At 42.0% G+C, this 25573-nt stretch overlaps 3 protein-coding genes across 5 annotated transcripts in view; 1 reads left to right on the forward strand and 2 right to left on the reverse strand.

Moving 5' to 3' along the window:
* On the reverse strand, positions 1–5059 carry rab5if (RAB5 interacting factor). The gene is made up of 4 exons (XM_062052093.1): positions 4758–5059; positions 3464–3567; positions 3199–3328; positions 1–1043 (listed from the first exon to the last, which is right to left on the reverse strand). Exons 1-4 carry the CDS (start codon positions 4863–4865, stop codon positions 1002–1004), a joined length of 384 nt encoding a protein of 127 aa, XP_061908077.1. The 5' UTR covers positions 4866–5059; the 3' UTR covers positions 1–1001.
* Positions 5060–10092: 5033 nt separating this feature from the next.
* On the forward strand, positions 10093–24721 carry LOC133653918 (zinc fingers and homeoboxes protein 3-like). 2 transcript variants are annotated; one of them, XM_062053755.1, is made up of 7 exons: positions 10093–10482; positions 14791–15687; positions 15757–15843; positions 15920–17461; positions 21549–22241; positions 22601–22844; positions 22923–24721. In XM_062053755.1, exons 2-7 carry the CDS (start codon positions 14956–14958, stop codon positions 22931–22933), a joined length of 3309 nt encoding a protein of 1102 aa, XP_061909739.1. In that variant the 5' UTR covers positions 10093–10482; positions 14791–14955; the 3' UTR covers positions 22934–24721. The 2 variants fall into 2 exon arrangements, with proteins under 2 accessions (XP_061909739.1, XP_061909738.1); XM_062053754.1 differs by having other exon boundaries at positions 10094–10482; positions 22595–22844; positions 22923–24717.
* The window catches only part of LOC133653917 (1-phosphatidylinositol 4,5-bisphosphate phosphodiesterase gamma-1-like), a 38834-nt gene continuing 37037 nt past the window's right edge, over positions 23777–25573 (reverse strand). For both annotated transcript variants that reach the window (XM_062053753.1, XM_062053752.1), the window contains exon 33: positions 23777–25533. In XM_062053753.1, coding sequence (XP_061909737.1) covers positions 25491–25533 — 43 coding nt within the window. In that variant the 3' untranslated portion in view covers positions 23777–25490. The remainder of the gene's footprint in view (positions 25534–25573) is intronic.

Raw genomic sequence — 25573 nt, forward strand, 5'->3', positions numbered from 1 at the left:
TATTCGAAAATGGAGGCCAAATGAAGCCTATTTAATGATTCCCAAAAGATTTGATCAGAAAATACAATCCTTTTAAACACCAGGCAAACAGTATCATTACAACTTTGTAAGAACTCAGAACAAAAGTTCTCAACTATAAAATACTGAGCATTATGTTCCATCAGGCATGACATAACAAAGGTACGTACCGGTATTTTGAGTACACCAATGTTGTCGACATGTTCATTATACAGAAATTACAGGATATCTTAAATTAATTTCAAATTTCAAAACAAGCGGTGAGACTGATCTGGAAGCTCCGTGTGATGGAACCAATCTTAAAATACATATACGCTAAATGACACAATTAGATATGCGAACAGGCTAAATTTAGCTTACATGTGTGAACAGTATTTCCTCACCGTTGCCTTGCCTGGAAAAAAATGCATCCACCTTTAAAACCAGACACACAGTAGCTGATAAAAGAGTTGGCTATTGCCCAAATAATAATTTAGCAATATTTTTATAGACAGGCAACTGACAAATATTAATGTCTATTGTTATTAATACATCTGATTGTTGTTTTTATGTTAAAAAAAAATAAAAGCAAAACTGTTGCGGTGTTGCATTAACCTTGGAACTCGACGGACCAGCTCTTCAGTACAAATCAAGCAGATAAGACTGTAGCAAGTCATGAAAAATATGAACTTCTACATAATGCATGTTCTATCAATACATCGACACTAACCAATCTCAATTAACGTATGTGATTAGTGTTTCTTAGACACAATGAAAACATCTTGAGGAAATGAGAAAGACAAATGGAAAGTTGGGGCCCCTTTAAAACAGAACCAACCAAAAGAAACTGATTTAATTGCGTCCATTCTCAAACAACTATTCCCATGATGCAGTACACACGGAAGAGGAGTCCGACTGGGTATGTCGCCACCTCCCAAGCCATGATTTCCGTGCGCCTTGACCATTGACACAAATGTTCGTATAAAGTGTCCTGTGGAATCCTTTCAGTCAAAATGTAGGGCTGTGTAAAATATTACCCACACCACCTGGGAAGGACAAACAAATGACAGGCATGAATAATTCTGGTAAAATCTCTGAGTTAATTGAATACTCACCAAGAGAACAATACCTACTCTAAGGCTGTACGGTTTTGAGAAAAAACCTAATTGCAATTTTTCTCTCAAAAACATACATATAAATGCATAAAACTGCAAAAATAACGAGTGAAGGAAGACATGTTGGTTTCGGACTGTTAATCAACATATTCTTGTCTACACATTCGAACAAAATGCAATAATTTACTTTTTAAAAATTTATATATTTGGGTTTATGCAGACAGACTCAGAGCTTTTGTCTACATCATGCTCTTAAACTGAATAAATAACCGATAAATATACAGTGATTATAATGTAATATGATCTTAATATATAATAATAATGCAAGTGACCATTTAAAAGAATATGAACTTTTATTTCTAGTTACTGTAGAAGTGTTTACCATTGTAATGTAATTGAAATTTAAATAACTTTTAGTTATCCTCAATAAATAAACAAACCCCCAAAAATGGACTAATTTCTATAAGCAAAATTTAACTTAATATTGAACATCAAATGAGGTTGGGCTTTGTCTTTTTTTGTTGTTGCCATCACGGCATTCATGCTTGTTCGCCCATGTTGTATTATCACGTGACATTTGGCTTTAAAATCATATTTTTTTCCTCTTAAATTGTTTTACTTTGCAGAACTTCACTAGCGAGTAGCGAGGCACTCTGTAAGTGATTCCTGTGAGTGTAAAGCTGGCAGTCTTGCTCTCCGCATACCAAGAAAAAGACTGTGGATGACTGAGTAAAGGGCTCACTGGGTTCGGTTAATTCTACTGTTGAACAAACGTGCTCAGGTGCTGAGAGCGATGCAAACAGTGAGACATCTTTCTACCAATTGAAGCGAGAGACAAAGGAACACGAGGCTCAACAATACTGATTGGCAATTATTTCTGTCACTCAAATGCCAGTGACGACAGTTATGTTATCACACTAATTAAAACCTCAATGTCGATTAATCCTGCAGCCCTCTCCTACTCCCTAATTTATTTGTCAAATGATGCTATCAAAATACTAGATCCATCCATCGATTTTCTACCACTTGTCCCTCTCGGGGATTTGTGTAAGTTATTTTCCATTTTTTTTAAATCCCTGATTTAATACTATTTAGGAGTTTTTCAGAGAGTCTATGATCCCTAAGCCCGGGCAGATAATACATTTAGCTATATATTGTCTCAAAAATTATTGCCAATAAAGCATATTATTGTCATCATTTTTTGAAACCAATTGAAGCACTAATTTAATCATAATACATAATAATAGTAAACGCAATAAACTTGGATTTTTCATTAGTATTTTTTACCATTGTAATTGGAATGTCAAAAACTTTTGATTATTAAGTTAAAAAAACAATGTACATAAAATGGACTCAATCTTTGTTAGCAAAATTTATACTGAAATAAATATTGAATATTTCGAAGCTCAGTTCTGGTACCAGTTGGAAAATCTTTTTTTTTTTGGGGAGTGGAGAGAGGGAGAGAGGGGGAGAGAGAGAGAGAGAGAGAGGGGGAGAGAGAGAGAGAGAGAGAGAGAGACAGAGAGAGACAGAGAGAGACAGAGAGAGACAGAGAGAGACAGAGAGAGACAGAGAGAGACAGAGAGAGACAGAGAGAGAGAGAGAGAGAGAGAGAGAGAGAGAGAGAGAGAGAGAGAGAGAGAGAGAGAGAGAGAGAGAGAGAGAGAGAGAGAGAGAGAGAGAGAGAGAGAGAGAGAGAGAGAGAGAGATAGCCATCACTTTCCAAACACACCTGATGTACTGGATTATCCGTACATGTTGATAAATTAAGTTTGCTTGTGTTTGAAGTCGAAATATTCCAACACTGGAAATTTGGCTTTGCAATAATCTGTTCTCCTTCTTATTTTGTTACCTTGCAATGCTTCTCACCAGCAACAAGCAAGGTTCTGTTACTGTCGGAAGTTAGCAGTCCCGCCTCTACTCACAGAGACAAAGATTGTGGATGACTGACAAGAGGGTTTATACGAATATAGCAATATATCGATGCTGGCAAAGTTATCCAGTTCAATGTCATTTATCGTTTGATTAATTGACTTTTTGATTAACAGCCCAGGCCTAATAATCCCACAGTAAAAAATCTTCCCACCAGAAAAAGAGCAAAAGATGTCATGAAGCCTTCTTTGGTGAGCTCCCACGTTCCCCCGTACTCCTCCTCATCGATCTGCTGAAAGCTGCTGAAGTATACGTACAGGACACCCGCATTGATGATGCAGAATCTGAAGAAGCAAATGCAAAAAGGGAATATCAGCCTTTCAGAACAAACAAATGCAACATATAAAGTATGAGGAAATATGTTTAAGTCAGCAGTAGCTGAGGTTGGTCGGCAAAGCTGAAGAAGAATGCTTACTTACATGGCTATTCCCAAAAATCCTTTCAGTGGGGCAACCCCCCAAATTACACCAAGGATCACCGCAATGATTTGCCGCAGCCAGTAAATGACATCTAAAAACTCATCCTGCAACGACAAATGGGATTAAATAAATCACTGCAGCAATGTTACAAATTGATCCAAATAAATACTATGTTGTGTTGATAACAATTGTGTGCAATTCTATTAGGGTTGCGCTATATAAATGATAGAAATATGGCCGACAATAGAGATTTGAATACGAATGTCATGTCGTGATAATGCATGTTGATGACAAGTTTTAGCGGTCCCCGCCAAATTTGACAGCGACAAGCTGTAGGGAACGCTTCCTCAGCGCAACGCAGCATCGTCGCCAGGGATATAGCAGCAAACGTCCTTCCACATTGCAAAGCTGCTTCTAAGTCACTAACCAAGTACCATTAACACTGGAGGACGAAGAATAGCCAAAAATTCTAAACTACACACCACAAGGGGAAACAAGAAGCCATGCTAACTGGAGCTCTTAAATGTAAACAGATCATTACAAATATTGACGATACCAAGTATAGTATCCAGGGCTGCACTTGGTTAAACTGGGGCCTTAAACAGAATATAATACAACCGGAAATGATGTTACCACATACATCATATTAGCAGCATTTTGCAATCCGTTTTGAAATGGTTCTATTATATGCCCAAATAACATATTGTGATGTATTGTTAGCACAAGAGGATGCAATGTATATCGCAATATACCTGTAGATTTTAGGCCATACAGCACTACCCTAAGTGCAATTAATAACTACATGGAATAACATTTTTAATACACAAAAATATATGGTCACTTGCATCTGAATTTAAGGGCAGTTAATTACTGTTCATTTTCAATATACTTTGACTATTTTTGAGTTATAACAATGACTAGGAGTAGTGTTGCACACACTATGTGGTGGTAGTTGACCTTAGGTCACAGTTTGGTGTCATGGAACAAAAACTGAGATCCTCACTTAAGTCGGAGTCAACAAAACAGTAACGAAAGAATGAATGGACATGGTTTCTTCTTGGCAAAATCATTGAATATAAATTGTTGGCAGTGAAAGACTGCACATTCATGCAATGTTTGTCATGCATGTACAACTATGCCACTAACACTTTAAATCATTCAGATTGGACTGCGTTTAAAAAAAATGAATAGTACTAATCTTTAGCATGAGTGCAAGCTAATGTGCTCTGGTTAGCAAATCAGGTATTGGGAAGCCAACATGACGGATTGTATATCTAGAGCGCTGCTGACTGACCTTCTCCTCCCAAACTGCATTACTGTTGAACGCTTTGCTCCATGTGGATTGTTTTACACCCCCATTCTGTAGATGATTTTCTTCTTTCCGCTTCACGCTGCTCGTCATTCTCCACGGCTTCCTTTAGACACCAGTGTCGAAAAACAACAACTCAAAAGGACTTAAAAGTAAAGTAACGTGAATTAGTATAGTTGAATAAGGTTAGGTATTTGCGGTGAGGACTGTCCGCTGATCTGACAGATTTCAGAAGCTAGTTTGCAAAGGCCGACTGAGCATGCGCAACGTTGTTTGACCCCGACGAGGAACAGCCAATCAGAGAGTGCGACGTCCCTGCGTTTATGTTGCCAGTAAGGTCAGTAAGATCTACAGCGACATCAGGTGGTCAGTTTCGGTACATATAAATACATGCATAAACAGTCGTGGTCAAAAGTTTACAGACACTTGTAAAGAACATAATGTCATGGCTTTCTTGAGTTTTCAATAATTTCTACAACTAAATTTTTTTTTGTGATAGAGTGATTGGAGCACATACTTGTTTGTCACAAAAAACATTCATGAAGTTTGGTTCTTTTATAAATGTATTATGGGTCTACTGGAAATGTGACCAAATCTGCTGGGTCAAAAGTATACATACAGCAATGTTAATATTTGGATACATGTCCCTTGGCAAGTTTCACTGCAATAAGGCGCTTTTGGTAGCCATCCACAAGCTTCTGTCAAGCTTCTGGTTGAATTTTTGACCACTCCTCTTGACAAAATTGGTGCAGTTCAGCTACATTTGTTGGTTTTCTGACATGGACTTGTTTCTTCAGCATTGTCCACATGTTTAAGTCAGGACTTTGGGAAGGCCATTCTAAAACCTTAATTCTAGCCTGATTCAGCCATTCCTTTACCACTTTTGACGTGTGTAAAGGAATGGAGAAAAGGTGAGGCCTTTAATCCCAGGAACACCATACCTACCGTCAAGCATGGTGGTGGTAGTATTATGCTCTGGGCCTGTTTTGCTGCCAATGGAACTGGTGCTTTACAGAGAGTAAATGGGACAATGAAAAAGGAGGATTACCTCCAAATTCTTCAGGACAACCTAAAATCTTCAGCCCGGAGGTTGGGTCTTGGGAGCAGTTGGGTGTTCCAACAAGGCAATGACCCCAAACACACTTCAAAAGTGGTAAAGGAGTTCCCAAATCAGGCTAGAATTAAGGTTTTAGAATGGCCTTCACAAAGTCCTGACTTAAATGTATGGACAACGCTTAAGAAACAAGTCCATGTCAGAAAACCAACAAATGTAGCTGAACTGCACCAATTTTGTCAAGAGGAGTGGTCAAAAATTCAACCAAAAGCTTGTGGATGGCTACCAAAAGCGCCTTATTGCAGTGAAACTTGCCAAGGGACATGTAACCAAATATTAACATTGCTGTATGTATACTTTTGACACAGCAGATTTGGTCACATTTTCGGTAGACCCATGATAAATTCATAAAAGAACCAAATTCATGAATGTTTTTTGGAACCGACAAGTATGTGCTCCAATCACTCTATCACAAAAAATAAGAGTTGTAGAACTTATTGGAAACTCAAGACAGCCATGACATTATGTTCTTTACAAGTCTATGTAAACTTTTGATCGCGACTGTATATATACAGTACATGCATTTCTGCAAATATAATACACAATAAATATAGTGTGTGTGTGTGTGTGTGTGTGTGTGTGTGTGTGTGTGTGTGTGTGTGTGTGTGTGTGTGTGTGTGTGTGTGTGTGTGTGTGTGTGTGTGTGTGTGTGTGTGTTAAAGTAAAAAGGAAGAAGACCATCTTGAACCTTATTGATGAATAAGACATCATTTGTCATTTATATTCTGCCAGTTATGTGAACCACACTTTATTGATTATCTGTGTGAGCTTTATTTATTCATCCAGTTTTCTGTGTGTTTGTGTTACATTTTGAGAGGAAGTGAACAGTGTCATGAACTGCTTCGAAAATGGAAAAAGGGTAGAATTAAATAAACTCTGCTTCTTCCTACTCATTTTCTGAGTTGGAATGTGAAACTGTAAATATGTGATGTACTGTATTGTAACTGCATGCATGTTCGAAATAAATTAAACTAATACCCACTTAACCTAACATGCATCTGTTTTAATGTGGGAGGAATTCCAGAGTACCTGAAGAAAACCCACAGAAATGGAAACTCCACACAGAGATGCCCAAAGGGTGATTTAAATCCCAATTTCCTCACTATGCAGCCAATATTTCATATGTACAATTTATATAAAGTTAAAATGCCAATGATTGTCACAAACACACTAGGTGTGGTGAGATTATCCTCTGCATTTGACCCATCACCCCCACCCCCTGGGAGGTGAGGGGAGCAGCGAGCAGCAGCGTTGGCCGTGCCCAGTAATCATTTTGGTGATTTAACCCCCAATTCTAACCCTTGATGCTGAGTGCCAAGCAGGGAGGTAATGGGTCCCATTTGTATAGTCTAACAACACCATTCTGTAAAATGTAGTCAGTAACAAAAATGATGCCACAGAACTATAATTACTTTTGATGTATAAAAAACAGCAACAAATATGTGCCACTTTGTTAGCTTTACAGCTGCTTTAAACACAGTAACTGGAGAATTGCTATGCACATTTTACTTCATAAAGGAACGAACAAATATGAGAGGAGGGATAGATCATATTTTTAAAGTGGTTATGTAAACTAAATTGCACAGAAAGTGGAGCCAGATGTAAATAAAATGCAATTACAGAAAAGAAAATATATAAACATATTAACATAAGACTTGATGAACACATCAAACCATACAGTGTATATTGCTTCTTTCAAAAGTTTTAACAGCCATTTATTGGATTAATGTCATACACTGGTATGTCCAGTAGATGGCCTCCTTTTGATTGTTGAGCTTGACATACCATGGATCCACATGCTTTTAACAACAACTGGAGCTCAAAATAACCATGACAGTTTGACCCCAATTTTCCTGAGCTGATGATATATTAGTAACTCCATGTAGTAACGACATATCTTCCACACGTTGTGTGTACTTTTTGTGTGAATTTTCATTAAAGACAGACAATATTAGACAGACAATATTACAATTTAATTAAAAGTTTTATTTTATAAATTGACAATGAGGATTATGGGGATTTTGGACTAAATTTTGCCTTAATATTGTTTTGGTTCATTTCTATCTGACAAGATGAACACATTGTTTTATGCTCGATATAACGATATTCAGCACAGACACAATATGTGATATTTTATCTAACAAAGAATTCACCCATGTGTGGACATTTTAGGCGTGCCCATGCCTGACTGGATTGACAGCCAGCTAGGCAAAACCAGATATTGTTGCAGGCAATACCTAGCTTCAAACGTTGAAAGTTCAGTATATTACAGATCCTTAACTTGCAAGTTTGGTGGAGAAACATGCATGGTTCTGAAATAGCTTTTTGGGGTTTTTTGTGCATGAAATACAGTTAGAAGAAGTGTGTCTACTACAGACAAGCACTCAAAACATTTTCTCTTCAGTTTGCATCCTTGTGGAAAGTTTTACCATGGCTGTTTTGTACACTGGTATGTAATATTGTTTCATAAAATGCATCATTTGGTTGACTTTATTGTAATGTAGGCAATGAAGTCAGGCTATGAAGACAATAAAGACGGCTAATAGCCTGGATAGCAGCCGTGAGACTATCAAACATGACTTTTAACACCATCACCTGGTACATGTTGGTGTTTTCACAGCAGTTTTCGGCTGGTAAGTTCAAATAAAGGCATTTTTAATTATGTTTCACGTGTAGCATTTAGTAGGCTGTTAGCGTTAGCCAAGCTTGCTGCAGGTAACAACGTACAGTATTTTGGGGGGAAAAAAGCATTTTGTCTGTTTGCGTCTAGTCTCGGGTAAGCACAAAAATGAATGAGTATTATTTTTGGAGAACTAGTGCATTTATCAAAGTATCTTAAACTAATAAGCGGCTTACTCTTTCGGGGAAACCTACTTGTGAAATGAGACTGGACACCATCTATTCATCTCAAACACATAAGAGATGAAAGCCGTAGATTATGCGCAATTAGAACAGAGGACAATTAGCCTTTTCAGACTTTGCATTCGGAAATTCTTAACCGGACTGCGTTGACAAAATATATAAAAGTTTGGCTTTGACAATGGCAGCAGCTTACTCAAATCTCTTGACCATTGGACATGCTCATATGCAGTGGTCCCCAACCTTTTTTATTTACATTTTTGTCATAAAGAAATACAATCATGTGTGCTTACGGACTGTATCCCTGCAGACTGTATTGATCTATATTGATATATAATGTAGGAACCAGAAATATTAATAACAGAAAGAAACAACCCTTTTGTGCGAATGAGTGTGAATGAGTGTAAATTTGGTTAGGGAGGTTTTTTGGGTTGGTGCACTAAGTGTATCTTGTTTTTTATGTTGATTTAATTTAAAAAAATAAAAATAAAAATAAATGATTTATTTATTTTATTTTTTTTTGTGCGGCCCAGTACCAATCGATCCACGGACCGGAACCGGGCCGTGGCCCAGTGGTTGGGGACCACTGCTCATATGGATCGATTCCACCGATTAAACTTTATTTCATGAGCTAGCGAGCCTTTAAAATAGGGTACAGTTTGTCTCAGTACAGTCCCTTAATTTATTTTTGAACGATCCATTTTAATCCAGTTTGTTGCTCTCTCTCACATTACCGCAGGTACAGTACAGCCATGGAAACAGAACCTTAAGTCCAGCCAAAATGGCTACCCGGTACCATGAATTGATTTACGTGGACCCCGACTTAAACAAGTTGAAAAACTTATTCGGGTGTTACCATTTAGTGGTCAATTGTACGGAATATGTACTGTACTGTGCAATCTACTAATAAAAGTTTCAATCGATCAATCAAAAATGCATTGGGAAATCATGTGCCCTTTGGAACCATATAGGAAAATAAATAACAAGAAAGTGGGATAGTTTGTAGAGTTTATTCAGGGAGGGGGAAACAGAATAAATTGACATAAATACTGTATTATAGACAAGGAATTACTCAAATACTGTACTGTAATGACCTTGAGTGAATGAGTAAGTAAATGCAGAATATATTTCACAGCCATAAACACTAGGTAAATTCAATGTCAAGTTAATCTGAATTAAAATGAATGTTATTTTTTTGGTTTAGAGTTGAATTAAGCATTTGGTGATGAGCAGTGGGGTTGTTTGAGGAACATGGAGCTATTTGTGCGTGCCTGTCTCTTTAAGAGCTGTCACCTGGGGGAGACAGGTGTGTAAATGGCGTTAAAGCAGGGCCGTGTGCCACTAAGATGCACCAAAAAGTTTGACCCCCCCCGGTGTTCGGTGACAAAGCCATGGCGGCTGCTCTTGTGTAGTCGAGCTCTTCGCTCTCACGCCAACTCCACCGTCAGTGACGTAGACATCACGTGTCCGTCTCTTCCCTCGCTACGTCCGCCGTGTTTTCCTCCCCTTCGCTGGCTGCTTTCACACTGGAACCACTCGAAATAAACAAGCCCGAGACGAAGGGGGTGGTCGCGGTCGCCAGCAGCCGGGTTCCAGCGTCTTGCCACCGGCCGATGGACCGAGCAGCTCCCACCTTGAAGTTACCATCAATGAGGCGCAGACCGCCCGTCAATTACTGGTTCCGCTGAGCTCCTGTGGTTGAAAACTTCTGCGTGCGTATGTTCCGACCACGGCGAGGTGAGTGTCGCTTCCTGGTCTCCTCTAGCACAAAAGGCCGGTTCACCTCCGCCGAACTTCGCCGCGGCGGAGCGTCCACCTTCGCGGGCTACGGCCAGCTGCACGTCGCCTGCTTAAAATGGCGACAGTCGACTGAGAGGGAGAGAGAGAGAGGGAGAGCGAGAGGGTTGTTCTAGGAACTGAGGGGTGTTTGTCTTTCCTCATTCAAAGCTTTTCGTTTTATTGTCAAACCCACCAAGTTGTGGGACTCACTCCGCCTGCCTAACTTGAGTAGGAGATGAACACGCATCGTTGAGGCAAATGTTTGACGCAGCTGCGCGCAGGCTGGCTATGACGTTTCCTACTTGGCTTTTTTTTTTTTTTTTTTTACTAACACATGCTACTTTTTATATATTATTATTCATACAGTGCACATTGAATTGCAAACACTTAAACCTAAATACAATTGTTCTTCCAACTATTGAGTAATTGCACTTTTAAAGATTGCAAGTTTTGATTAAATTAATTTACTGAGAAGCCATAAAGTAATGGATAATAGTTACCAATTTGTTTGCAAGTTAGCCTGGTAAAAACTCATGCAGTGTTATGAGTGTATGTGTGAGGCTCTTATGGGGGGGTTAAGATGTCACAGACCTGCATGTAATCCCGCCAGCTCTATCTATGTGTTTACTAGTAGACTAGGTCAAGTTGTTCTGTTGTGAAGGCAGAAAGCGACAAAAGTTTGGTCGACTAAATGCGCTTCAAGCTTGCAGTGTTTGTTCCTTGTGCTGCTGGAAGCCAATGTTTACTCTCTTGGAGAAAAGATTCTTGAATTGCCTTTGCACATTGGTTTGTTTATTGTATTGTCTTCACTCAAGGCCTTGGTACCTCCTTCATAATCATTATGATTATTTGTTCGCATGGATCTACAAAGTTGACATACTCCTAGCCAATTATATTTCCAAGAGCACACTGATCCCATCCAGCCATAGTAGGTTCGGGTCAGCAAACGCCTCGGCTTTGCACTGTGTGCTCGGCTGGTTAACAGCTTGTGATGTCAGCCATTTTAGGCTGGACAGAACAGAGCACGATGCTCCGCCATTTTTTCCCTCTCTCTCTCTCGCTCTCTCCCTCTCTCTATTCAGCAGCCCAGTTCTGCTTGCTCCAGCAGAGGCCACAGCAATGCAGGCCTTCACAACCCACGCCGCCATCTGCTCTCTGACCTGAGAGTTGCCTCGAGGATGATCTGACCCTGTAGGAAACTGTCATTGAAGTGTTCTTTGTATTGAGTCCGAGGCATGGGCGATCAAAGAAGATGTTTGGCTGAGTTGAAGTGAATGGTTACAGATAGTTAATTTACTAGCGCCTAAAGGTTCATCATTTACCATCTAAAAGATGTTGCGCATGGGTTGTGACACCATACCTGCAGGGCCTTGGTCGCTGCAGGACAAACCCTGAGCAACGAAGAGCAGGAACAGGGCAGTAACCCGGGCACACGTCTGGAAGAGCACTCAGACGTTGAGTCAACAGGAAGAGTCTGCATCATCTCTGCCCAATAACTTTCTTCTAGCAGGGAAACGTCCGAGTGACGTTCTAAAATAGAAGCAAGGCAGGGCCGCGCCAAATACTGCCAACAAACAAACCGCTCTCGATCCAGTGATTGTGTGTGTGTGTGTGTGTGTTGGTGGGTGGTGGGGTTAAGGGGTAGGAGGTGGTTGCTATGGGGACAGTAACACACCAGTGGCGCTGCCGACCTGTCTCCCTCGAATAAACATGCTGCGAGGGGGAGTAACTATGGTGAGGGAGGGGAAGCAGAATGGGTGAGGGGGCGGGAGGTGAGTATGAGTGACGTAAAAAGCAAGGAAGCATGAAACAGAGTAAACAAGAACCTGAACAGTGTCATCAAGCGTGTCCGCTGCTTGGTGATGGATGTTTTTGTTCACACATAGCACTCGCTATGCAATCCTATGCTATGCAGCTAAGTTTGCAGGGTCCCAACTCCCCTGTATGTATGTGTGCACGCGAGTGTCTGCTATTATTGCCCTTTACTCGGTGCAGGATTCACTCGAGGCCGTAACAAAAGTCAGGCCGGGGAGTGAAAGGAGGTTACCTTGTGCAGAGCCACTGACCAGGCGTGGATAATACAGGTTATGAAAGAGCAAGACAAGACAAAACACATTTGTTTTTGTATCATCTGTGACTATCCCACGCAGGAAAACGAGCCACCTCGCTACCGCCGTAAACAAGCCTCACACACAGGCATGCAGGCAGCCACCCCCGCACACCACATACACGCACTAACGTAAGCATATATGCGCCCTCGCTCGCCCCGCCTCTGTCTCTCACAGGAAACCTACACATGCAAATGCTGAGACAAACTGCATCACCACAAAGTGACATCCAATTTGAAGCCATAGCTTTCATACCTGATGAGTCAACAAACGACCTGAAAGTGTTGTTGGGAACGTGGCCTGCATTGTGCTTTGTTTGCATCCTCACCCGAATGAGACCTTCAGGCCTGATCTTTTAGGCACACATTTGCAGACTCACTGGTTTGGAATATGAGACACGGCTGTTCAATTCTACACTGTCATATTTTGTGTTTTCATTCATGTTGGTTGCATGACGATGTTAAAAGCATGTGTATGCCTTCTACACAGTTGCCGAGGCCGAACTTTAGCCTATGTCCACTGGCTGAGAAGCTTCTTGGGTTGGAACATTCCAGGCTGAGCAAGCAAGGAAGGGGGCGGGGGGCACTGCACGATTGTAATTTGGAGCAAAAAGGGGGCGTTGAAGAGCGGGGGTGGGCAGGGTGCTGCGGTTGGAGGGGGGTATCTGGAAGGAAAATTCCTCTGAGAAACACCTCCGCGCTTCCTCCACGACAGTTAACACCCCTACTCGCCCTAAAGTGGCCTCCCATCCCCCGCCGTCCTCTCCCGTTAGCTCACGCTTGTCACACCCAACTCAACCACGTAATGGATGGCTGAGACTGTCCACCCATAAGCCTTTGTACCGTTCATGTGATCGCTCTGCCTTGGCAGCATGGTGCCCTCTGATGCAGAACTGAATGGCAGAAGAGCAGGAGGGGTGCACCATAGCCTGAGTCCAGGGCAGTAACTCGGGTAGGGTTGGAGGGGGGGTGCACAAAGGAACAAGGGGCATCACGTTCCTTCGACAGTCGCGGATCGTTTGCGTGTTAACCCTTCACGTTCTTTACTATGCTACTTTTACAGATAAAGACATGAAAACAGAGAAACTTTTTAGCTTCTAAGACTTGACGCACACTGTTGATGTTTTTTGTGTGATGTCAATAAAAGTGGCACGAATTATAACCCAAGTTAGCATAATTTCCATGAGCAAAGAGACAGAGAGATAATGTTTAAGAGTGTAGCACCCATGATGAGTGAGGTTTGATTAACAATTTTAACTTTCCTAGAAACTTTTGGTGTGTCTGTCAGCACCAAAGAGTGAGCCTTTGCCGGTGTTTGGCGAAGAGCAACTCTCTGACTTGGCAGACATTTTGATATGGCATACTACTGCATCTTGTGTTAGAAGGTGCGGGACTTTGAGAGGCTTTTGGATTTACCTGTTAAACTCGAGAGCCATTAAGCGTTTGCAAGGTTTGGCCACTCTGTGCATGAGGCATCATGTCTGCGCAGAGCGGCCGTGAACTGTTGCCCCAGAGCCATCTTTCAATGCTTCATCATTCCCTTCTCCATCTGGGGGAGGGAGGGTGTAGTGGTGAACCTCTCACACAGGAAGTTTCGTCATTTGTTTGGATACGCCGGGTACAAAGGTAAAATACTATAAAATGTTCTAATATTCCCACTGATAAGACTTTGATTGGTTTGTCTATTTGTATCTATAAACCACATACAAACTGATGGATGTTCTAGTTTGTCACAATATTTGTGAAGGTGTTCAAGCTACACAAGCTTTTTTTTTTTTTTTTCAAATACCCTTTTTGTGAGGGGGTGTGTCATGAAGGAGGGGAAGTGAGACATAGCGACGTGGGGGAGGGGGGAAACAAGGGGGTAAGACAGGAGCACTCCCAAAAAGCCTTCAGTTAGTTAAGAAGTGAAGAAGCAGTGGGCTAGACTAATTCTCCTTAATCAGTCTTATGGCGTAAAGAAGCCTTTACTTAATCATATTTGGGGGTTTCGTAGGTTTCAGTAAGGCCTTGGAACAAAGGGAGACTGGTTGCCAATATCTTTGTTTCGTGTTTATAATTAAACTTGGCAAATCATGAAACCAACCAAGCCTACTGAACAACTTATTGGTGTATTTTTAGCTTATAATTGTAACTGATGAATGTTTTGTCATCTCCAGTTTTGTTCTCCAGGCTGCCATGAGAGCTACAAGTTGACCTATGGACATGCTGTGTGCTCTTCCTCCCTCCACGCCTGGCCTATAGGCTACTAGCAGCGGCCCATCCTCCCAATCACACCCCACTTGCAGCCATTAGAGCACCCCTCCCCGCTGTGTGGCCACACTATGGCCAGCAAAAGGAAGTCCACTATACCTTGTATGATCCCCAGCAAGATCATACACCGATCAGAGGATGTTGAACCGGACATTCCTGTTCTTCAGCGGCAAACAGCGATTTCTGGAAGGGGCACACATAGCCCTGCAGACTTTCCTAAGACCGAGGCAGCTGACATTGTCTTTGATGACATAGGGACCTATATTTGCAAGCCTTGCAACTTTGAAACCTATGACCTTAATTTGTTCTTGGACCATGTATACGCTGGACACCCAGAATTCCGTTCAGACCCGAGTTTCCTCTGTGTGAACTGTGGGTTTTCTGCGCTTAAATTTGAGGGCCTGGCTCTGCATAATGCCAGGATTCACCCAAGCACATTTAACAGCCCTCTTCAGCTGAGAAAGAGGGACAAGAGGGTAGTAGTAGAACAGACTATAGTAACTGGGACGGACGAGGGGAAGGATAATGAAATTACCTTCACTAAAACCCCAATCATGAGGATGCTAAAAGGCAAATCGGAGCTTAAACGAATTGTAATGTCCCACGCAGTTTCTTACGATCCTTCCTCTGACCCACACTCCATCTCCAGCTCTAAGGAACCTGAGAGGAAAGAGAATTCGGTTGCAGTGGCCCATGTACCCACAATCATCCACAATGGAACCACTAAGGTCACGCTACCTTCAGCAATCCAGATAGTCAACGGCTCTGGAGCGTTACCTGTGCTCAAAAGCCCCATCACACAGGTAAACTGCACTTTGTCTTGCGGTTCTCTTCATTGTTGAACTTAATTGTTTGCTAAATATTTTTTGTAGGTCGTTTCAGTTCAGAACAAAAGCCTGCATCAGTCTTTACCCATCACAACTTTCCCAGATGCCTCATCTTCCAAAAATCTCCCTAAGGTAATTATAGTTTTTTTAGCTTTGTTAAAAGTTCAACATGTATCACAGTCTCTTTAAACATCTTGTTCCTATCCAGGTGATGATTCCTCTGAGCAGCATCCCCACCTACAATGCTTCAATGGACTCCTCCTCCTTTTTGAAGACCTCTTTTGGTAAATTCCCATATCCTACAAAGGCAGAACTTTGCTACCTGACTGTGGTCACAAAGTTCCTGGAGGAGCAAATCAAGATCTGGTTCACAGCGCAGAGACTCAAACAAGGGATCAGCTGGTCCCCTGATGAGATTGAGGAGGCCAGGAGAAAGATGTTCAACACCATCATCCATACTGCATCCACCAGCACACAGAATCAGTCGCAGAGTCGCCCAGGTCCCACTCATCCAACAATCACGTTCCTGGGGGCCACTGGGATTCCTCAAATTCTGCAGGGCTCTCTTGTTAGCCAAGGGGGAGTAATCGTCACTCAGCCCGTGGTGGCTAATGGCATTCAGGTCAGTAGCGCCCCTGTGGCACTGGCTGTCACACCCAAGCCCCAGGCAGCAGCCCGGCCCATGATGCAAGCCCGACCTGCTGCAGCCCTAGTAGCCGACAAGGGCACCACCATGATTGTGGGGGCGGTGGCCAGCAGCAGTACAGGGAGCAATGTCATTAGCAGCAGTAAAAGTATCAAGAGTGGGGGAGGGGTTGCTAGCAGCGTCATTAGTAGCAGCAGCCAAGCCAGCATTATCAACCTCACTCTGGGCAGCAATAATCTCGGCAATGCAAAGGTGAGCAACGTCGGCACGAAACACAAAAGTGCTAATGGCAGGAGCAATAGTAACACAAGCAGCCATGCCAATTCTGCTCGTGAAAGCACTGTTGCTAAGAACCCCAATGTCATCAAAACTACCAATACAGGCGTCGTGCTGAGCGATAATAAAGATGGCAAAAAGCTGACGGACAGCAAGCCTTCACATGGCAGCAACACAACAGACAACAATGGACTGAAGAGCAAAGATGTAAAGGGTAATAAAAATGACACCTCAAGCACAAGAGCAGATGATGTGGACCTCGGTGACTCCTTCAAAATGGATGAGGCCTCCTCCCCTTCTTCCAAATCCTCCTCGCCATCTCTAGCCGTGGGCGCGTCCAGCAGCTCCCTGAGCTCCCGCAGCATCAACGCATTCCTGGATCCCACTTTTTTCAAGGGCAAGAAGTCTCAGGAGCAGCTCAACACTCTCAAGGATAGTTTCCTGTGCAACCAGTACCCCGACCAGGAGGAGGTAGATCGCCTCATCTCTTTGACCGGGCTTACCGTGCGAGAAGTACGCAAGTGGTTCAGTGATCGACGCTACCACCTTCGCAACCTTAAAGGCCCGCGCTCCAGCACAGGTGCTCCCAACAAGTCATCAGCAGGGAGCGGCGCGTCAGGGGGCGGAGACACAGACAGCCCCAGCCCTATGGATCTATCTGAAACCAGCAGCAATGGTGCAAAAACACCCCAGCACAGTTCTGCTCCTCTGAGCCCGACCTCATCGGCACATACTCCCACCTCTCCCACCACTCCCTCACGCAGACTACCCAGATCACCGTCTCCTGATTTCACAGCTGTCCGTTACAAGGAGAGAGAACCCCACCAGGTGAGTGCCACACGTTGTTTTTACATGAAATTATGGTATATTGTCTACTTTCCTTACAGTTTTCCGTTCAACGGTATTGTACATACACTCAGTGTAAACTCACAGGCACAGGGATCAACACATTCTCTGATTTTCTTTGGTACCCATTTGCATGGCCACTTGTTGCTTTGTGGAATTCGAACTGTGATGTCTGACGCTTTTTGGGCTGTTTGAATGACAAAAACTAAGGAGCTGACAGAAATAAAAGAAGCCACACACAAAGGCGACTACTGTACAGTTTTACCTTGATTATATAAAAAAAAAATGTCTTGAACGCTCGCCTCAGCCACAGGTATACGCTGTTCCTCTTTCCTAAACTCCACACTGAATTGCAGGACAAGGAGACGACAGGGGTGCCGAAACAAGCTCGCTAGTTAGCATTGTACGCATCATCAAGCCAGCTTACATGTTGTTGCCTGCGTTCGCTCTCTGAGCCACAACGTTGACGCCTTTCTACGTTGCTGCTAATCATATTTAGATCATTACAATCCGAACACTGTTGATTCCGAACCAGTTGTAGTTTTAGAGCATTTATTAGGAACAAGCGAGAAGGTATATTTTTTATGTGACTGGTGTAAACAGAGGTCACAACACAGGAAGTATATTGCCTGAGGGGGCGTGGCTACAGGATCGAGTTGCCAAATGGGAAACGTTTTCTGAGTTCTTTGCATGCATGTTATAGGATTTCACATTATATTTTCAATGATAGTAATTAGAGATGTCCGATAATATCGGCCGATAAATGCTTTAAAATGTAATATCAGAAATTATCGGTATCGTTTTTGTTATTATCGGTATCGTTTTTTTTTATTTTATTTTTTTATTAAATCAACATAAAAAACACAAGCTACACTTACAATTAGTACACCAACCCAAAAAACCTCCCTCCCCCATTTACACTCATTGGGACGGCGTGGCGAAGTTGGTAGAGTGGCCGGGCCAGCAATCGTAGGGTTGCTGGTTACTGGGGTTCAATCCCCACCTTCTACCATCCTAGTCACGTCCGTTGTGTCCTTGGGCAAGACACTTCACCCTTGCTCCTGATGGCTGTTGGTTAGCACCTTGCATGGCAGCTCCCGCCATCAGTGTGTGAATGTGTGTGTGAATGTGGAAATACTGTCAAAGCGCTTTGAGTACCTTGAAGGTAGAAAAGTGCTATACAAGTATAACCCATTTATCATTTATTATTTATTCACACAAAAGGGTTGTTTTTTTCTGTTATTAATATTCTGGTTCCTACATTATATATCAATATATATCAATACAGTCTGCAAGAGATACAGTCCGTAAGCACACATGATTGTGCGTGCTGCTGGTCCACTAATAGTACTAACCTTTAACAGTTTATTTGACTAATTTTCATTAATTACTAGTTTCTATGTAACTGTTTTTATATTGTTTTTCTTTCTTTTTTATTCATGAAAAGGTTTTTAATTTATTTATCTTATTTTATTTTATTAATTTTTTTAAAAAGGACCTTATTTTACCATACCTGGTTGTCCAAATTAGGCATAATATTGTGTTAATTCCACGACTGTGTATATATAGCGGTATCGGTTGATATCGGTACCGGTAATTAAGAGTTGGACAATATCGGAATATTGCATATCGGTAAAAAGACATTATCGGCCATCCCTAATAATAATCTTAGTAAATTATCTACTAAAAATACAAAAATATTTGTGGTACATTACATTACAAAACACAATACAAAAATACAATTATAGTCAATATTTCAGAATAATTAGATTTACTGCTTTACATCTTATCATATAAGTGATACTAGTGATTGTTTCCTTGATAAAAATACAAATATTTTGAATGGCTCTTTGAAAGGAAAGGCTCCTCCAAAATCCAGCCGTAAATTCCATCTATATAATCCACGACATGTAGGAGGAGGGCGAATCGATCTATAAATTGGTGTTGTCAATACCAAGGGTAATATCAGTATTTGATCGATACAAGAGTGATTACATCAATATTTTGATTTGTTGTCGTATTTGTTAATGTTTAACAAACTCTGTCACTAGACACAGGAGGACTTTAAGGGCAAAAACCAATGGGTCTAAATAAGAGAGTTGTATATTGTAGTATTTACTTTTTGGTTTGGTTTGAATTCACTTTGAACATTTATGCAGCTACAAGTGACACATCCTATAGTTTACATATTTACATTTGTCTTTACAACATGTTCGAAAAGGAGAAGGAAGAAGCCCAATTTATTTAATCCTACCCCTTTTCCATTTCCTGCCCTCATTTTGTAACATAATTTACATCAATGAACACAACAGATCTCTTAATTTAAGTCAGTTATGATTCACATATGAGATTAATAATATCACATTTTCAATAGTTAAAGATTCTTCCTGTAGTACATTCTTGGGTAGCAAATTATCGTTTGCTTTGTGCATCATTTTTAGATGTTTGTAAATGTACTAAATCATTGAACTTCAATATTTTTGATTCAATAAAAAGTTTGTACGTTCTCTATATACAACTTTTGTTTAATAATGTGTGCTATTGACTTTGTTTTGATCAAACAACTGTATGTAATAAAAGATAATAAGGAACTAGTTTAAACTAGGGCTGGGCGATAGGACCTTTTAGTAATATCTCAATATTTTTAGGCCATGTCACGATACACGATATATATCTCGATATTTTGCCTTAGCCTTGAATGAACACTTGATGCGTATATTCACAGCAGTATGATGATTCTATGTGTCTACATTAAAACATTCTTGTTATACTTCATTAATATATGCTTATTTTAAACTTTCATGCAGAGAGGGGAATCACAACTAAGACAATTGACCAAAACTGTATTTATTAAGCAGTGGCACAAACATTCATGTCATTTCCAAAACAGAAAGTGCAAGATTGTCAGAGACATTTTAAAACAAGCTATGAGTGCACTTTTGTGCATGATGTCACTAAGATGACATATCAAAACAACACTAAATTAAAGTGCACTTTTTGTACAGAATGCCACTACAATAGTTTAAAACAAATAAAGTGCACTTTTGTGCATGATGTCACACAATATATTTCAATTATTGTCAAATATAAATGAGCTGCATAATTGGAAATCAAATAGTGTATGTCCTTCGCTATGTGGTAGGTTCCTGCGGACATTATCTCCTTCTGTTGTTGACTTTGTTTCATACGGTGTTGATGTGGAAATAGTTGCTTCGGCATTTTGTTGGTGTGGCACCGGCCGGAGATGTTGACATGCGGAGTTTCAAGCACTCCTCATTCTCTAGCAGGTGACTTTTCAAATGATGCTACATTAGCAGTGATGCTACTTTTTGTAGCAACGCTTTTGCCGCATACTTATTCAACATCTTCCCGCTTAAAGCCAAACCACCGCCAGACGATGGACCCGTGCTGTTTTTCTTGGGAATTAATTCTGCCTTCATTTGTTACCAGATTTGCACCTTCTTTCTCTCGTATTACCACCCGCACCGCACCGTTAGCATCACAGCTAACGTTACCATGTCGCTAGCTCTCTGCTCCGCGGGAGCGTGTGACGTTGCACACGTGACGTATGTAAGAAGGTGCGCTTGTTTTAAGTCTCTGTGAGAAGGAGAGACAAGAAAGAGTGAGAAACACATGCAGTGTAATGCCAGCAGCTAAAAACAACTGCGTGAGAATGTATACTCGAATATCACGATATAGTCATTTTCTATATCGCACAGAGACAAACCCGCGATATATCGCCCAGCCCTAGTTTAAACATTGTGATAATATTGTTGAACTGTCAATAGCAATTTCCATAAATAAATTGAAACATATACAGTTAAAACAAGTGAACTGTAATGGTATCGGCCAATCTCACTCATGGATGATCGGTATTGGAATCGGCAGTATAAAACCTTGATCAGAACATCCCTACTTAAAACAATTCACAAACGCGAACTCTGCATAATTTTTTACATGAAAACTTGTATGTGTACTCAAATGTCAATGTACTCGATGGCACTTTAATATCTGTCATGAACTGAGACCGCATTCTGCTCTCTGAGTGACTGTTTGTTGTCTGGTTCAGATAAAGGCGCTGGAGGCCAGCTTCGCCCTGGAGCCTGAGCCCTTAGCAGAAGAAGTAGACCGACTGCGAGGTGAGACCAAGATGACCCGGAGGGAGATCCACAACTGGTTCACTGAGCGGAAGAAGAAAGCTGCAGCAGCTGAGAAAAGGAAAGAAGAAGCACTGCGAGCGCTGAGAAGAACCGAAGAGGAGGCGCAGGTGGAAGTTGAAGGGGAGGAGAGACTAAACGACGATGCTTCTGGAGAACTCAAAGTCAACCCCATTAAGATCAACCTGAAGATGCTGAAGGTGACCGAGGCCAATGGTAAATCGGAGAGTGAGGCGGTGGACTGCCCCAATCTCAGCACCTCCGTTAACCCCGCGCCAAACCTCGCCCCCAAACCGTCACACTCCCCCAAACCCACAGTCCTGCGAGGCAAGAAAACCGCAGAGCAGCTGCACCTGCTCAAGCAAGTCTATGCGCGGACGCAATGGCCCAGCGCCGCTCAGTACGATGATCTCCTCTCGGGCACGGGGCTGCCCCGCCCCGACGTGGTGCGCTGGTTTGGGGACTGTCGCTACATGCAGAAGAACAGTCAGCTCAAGTGGCTGGACGCCTACCAGAATATGGCCCTGCAGGAGGACTTGCAGGAGGAGAACGTGCACGTCCTCCAGGCCCACCTTGATGGCAGAGGAAGCCAGGAGGAGTCCCAGGTACAGAGCGCAAACAAGATAGCAGTGTTTTATTTGAACAAGCACAGAATGTCGGTTACTTGTAGTACGACTAAAACGACGACATCTTTTAAGCTGCTACGTTTTCATGAGTGTGCAGCGGCCTGGCTTCAGTTTTCAATACATAAAAAGCATTTGTTGTATGATGGTCCTCATCGAACTTTGAATGTAGGTGTCAAATCCGTATTTAGGCTGAGTTTCCAGTTTTTGTAGTAGAAGCTCAAGCAAATGTAGACTTTAAAAATGGGTAATTTGTGAATTCTGAGCTTCAATGACTACTTTTTGTTCTTTAGTGCATGTTCATTGCTGAGCTCAGCAGTTTTCCCTTGCTGTAGTTACAGGAACTGGCCAAGGCTACTGGCTTGACGGCAGATCTGGTGCGACACTGGTTCGCCACCAGAGCCTCTGTGGCTGAAAGGGAGCAAACCTCAGCAGTGAAGCCCCAGCCGCCATCTTCTGCAGGCTCCTCCCCCTTGGAGCCACATCCAAGAGGAGGGAGGAATGAGAAAATAGAGCAGTCGCTGTGTGGCGTCGCGAGCCAAGCGGAGGAGGGCGATACGGGCAAGACTGAGCGTCCTACTAAAGGTGCTTTGTGTCTTTTTATGTAAGAAAATGAAAAGACATGAAACATAAGACTGTCTCTACTATCTTAATCACTTACAGGAGCAGATTGAGGAGGCTTTTTCTATGCCTTGGTGGTCTTTGAGGAGCTGCAGAAAGGATGACTGGATGGGAATGGGCCTTGGAACCTTACCCCCCCCCCCCCCTTGAAAGGATAGGTGGATGTGACCTCACCCTTTTGAGCTGGACACAAAAACCTTTGGCCCCACCCCTCACTTCCTGTTTGGTCTCCCCCCTCTCCTTCATGCCCTTTCCAATATCCTGCCATCTGCTGTGTTCTGTGTAGAATGTTCAAGTAGAAATGGTGTTTATGGAAGTAAAAAAGGCTAGAGTATAAGTAGCTTCCACAGATTTTGATCAGTTGTGAGGCGAGGGGGTCAACAGTTGTAGACGAGGCTTGTGGAGTGTGGCGCTGCTGATTCACTGTAGTTTTCTGGGTGTTTCCTGAAGCCTTAAAAGTAAAATCATCATCTTGCACTCACTCACTTTGGACTCTGGCAACTGACATGTGAAACGTGCAAGTTGGGCCTCTTAGCATCTTACAAAAACAGAGCACTGATGGATATTTGAGCAAAGTTGCTTTTTTGGGGGGGACATTTCCTCCTCATGAACCAATTTATGTCTAACTAGGAGGTGGAGTCTTTGTGCCGTAGCTTCAAGTGCTTCTTGATGTCGAACATTTTTAATGGAACTTTCTTACATATGTTTTGACAGTAAAAGAACAGAACTTTTCCAGAGTTCTCTACTTAGGTTTAATGTATCATTTTTACAGGTGATATTTGCAGAATAAACTGAATGTAATTGTTTGCTCCATGGCTCATTACTAGTAAAAGTCATCACACCCTACACCTCACATTAGAGCATGTAAAGGATCATGCACATGAAATAAGACAAAATTGTATAAAGTATTTTATTGACTTCTCAGGTTTGAATGTTATGAAAGGCAAAATTAAAATGAATATGTCTTCTCTGTCCATAGTTTAGGCACGTTACAGAAAAGGCGACAGCGTTTGTGATGAAACATGAGAAAACAAAACCGACGTGTATGGACCCTACTCAGCCATCTATGCACCTGTTGGATTCTGACCTCTTTAAATCCATCACTGCAAGAACCAATCACACAGGAGTTTGCCCTTCTAAAAAAAAAAAAAAAAAAAAAAGAGGGCATCAAGCAATGTCTTTCATGCATTGTTGGGACCTTATCAGTCAAAACAGGGGCAACTGTACCATGTAGAGGGACTTTTAGCAGTAATGAAGCATGAACAAGAAACCATGACAAGTGGCAAGAAATATAACGCACACTTCTGTCTTTCAGTTTTAACAACCCCTGCTCTCACCTCATAGCGTATGGCTTAGGTGTGTCCCAGTGGTCCAACACTGAGCAACAATACTGAGTTTACATTATCAATACATCACATAGAAAACACTTTCTGAAACAGAGTTTTATACATACAAGCTTCATCTTGGCCCACTGAAGGCACCTTGACATCCAACCTAGTTGCGCTCAACCCACAAACATGTGAAAAGGCGGAATGTGAGTAAATGAAGACAGCAGCCATGCGTATACATTTCAATCTCGATCACTGACATAACACTGGACATGATGGCAGCTGCAACATTTTACATTTAAGTGGCGGAGTTAAAATGGCATGTTTTTCCTCAAATGGTATCTTTGTGATAAAAAATAAACATGTAGCAGTGACATATTCGCTGACACAGCATATTAAAAACAGTGGAGTGTTTTCCGATAGATTTGACACTAAACCGGCTGTGAAGAACTGAAATAAAGACAATATGGCTTGCTAACAGCATCACAATAATTTTGTGAGCACACATAGTGACCTTCGGATGTATAAACTGGTTTATAAAAAGAAAATGTGTGTTTTTTGGAACGTAAGAAGAACAAATGGCTGGCTGTGTGTGTTGAGAGTGATGTATGAGTGTGCCTGTTCTCAATGCTATGACTTCCTCCTGATGCCTTTCACAAAAAACTACATTAAATATGCAAGAGGAGGTGCATAATATCCTCCAAAGCGCAAAGACATTAAAAACAGTCGCAGAGAGCCCTCATGTTTTACACATATACATCAAAAAATTGGAAAGATCACAATATGAATGTTAAATAATTAAAAACATGGAGACAGGAGCTCTTTGAGAGCAGGTGAGAAGCTGCTGTCCTCTAGCCGACAGCACAGCAGGAATAAATACATTATGTTCATATACACCCAATTAAGTTGAGCCAACAAACAATCAGGAAATCGTTTCAGCACACTCAACTTGCCTCCATCTTTCTGCTGCTATTTTACATTTGGAACGCAAGAGGACAACACCTCATCCAACTTTCTTCTTCCTGTGAGTAGCAGCCAGCTTCCTCTTCCTTCTTCTGTATGGACATCAAAGTTCCTCCCTCTCAGGCGCTGAGTAGGCTGGGCGGACACGAGGGAGGTGGCGGGAGGTATGCCTGAAACTTAGGCCAAAGCGGCGGTGGGCGTTTCCCTGGAAACTTCCCAGCAGTCAGTGACATCATAAGTACGGGCAGAGGCGACTGAGGAGGAGTTGGAGGGTAGTTAGGGAGGTGCAACACTGAAGTGTCTCCGTGGTAGTTTGGACTTAGACACGATTCTCTCCACCCACTCTCGTTCGCCGCAGCATCCTGAGGTGGAGACAAAGGACAAGAGTCACGTCTGGAGCTT

This window comes from Entelurus aequoreus, linkage group LG07 (assembly GCF_033978785.1).
Source record: "Entelurus aequoreus isolate RoL-2023_Sb linkage group LG07, RoL_Eaeq_v1.1, whole genome shotgun sequence".
Classification (NCBI taxonomy): domain Eukaryota; kingdom Metazoa; phylum Chordata; class Actinopteri; order Syngnathiformes; family Syngnathidae; genus Entelurus; species Entelurus aequoreus.

Bases quoted from the DNA above. Each gene is read 5' to 3' on its own strand.
- LOC133653918 (XM_062053754.1), top strand. From the start codon at position 14,956: ATGGCCAGCAAAAGGAAGTCCACTATACCTTGTATGATCCCCAGCAAG. The intron at 17,462-21,548 runs GTGAGTGCCACA...TGTCTGGTTCAG, and splicing joins AGGAGAGAGAACCCCACCAG to ATAAAGGCGCTGGAGGCCAG. The intron at 22,242-22,594 runs GTACAGAGCGCA...CCCTTGCTGTAG, and splicing joins GAAGCCAGGAGGAGTCCCAG to TTACAGGAACTGGCCAAGGC.
- rab5if (XM_062052093.1), bottom strand. From the start codon at position 4,865: ATGACGAGCAGCGTGAAGCGGAAAGAAGAAAATCATCTACAGAATGGG. The intron at 3,329-3,463 runs GTAAGTAAGCAT...TTGCTTCTTCAG, and splicing joins GGATTTTTGGGAATAGCCAT to ATTCTGCATCATCAATGCGG. The intron at 1,044-3,198 runs GTGGGAAGATTT...TGTCCTTCCCAG, and splicing joins CATCTTTTGCTCTTTTTCTG to GTGGTGTGGGTAATATTTTA.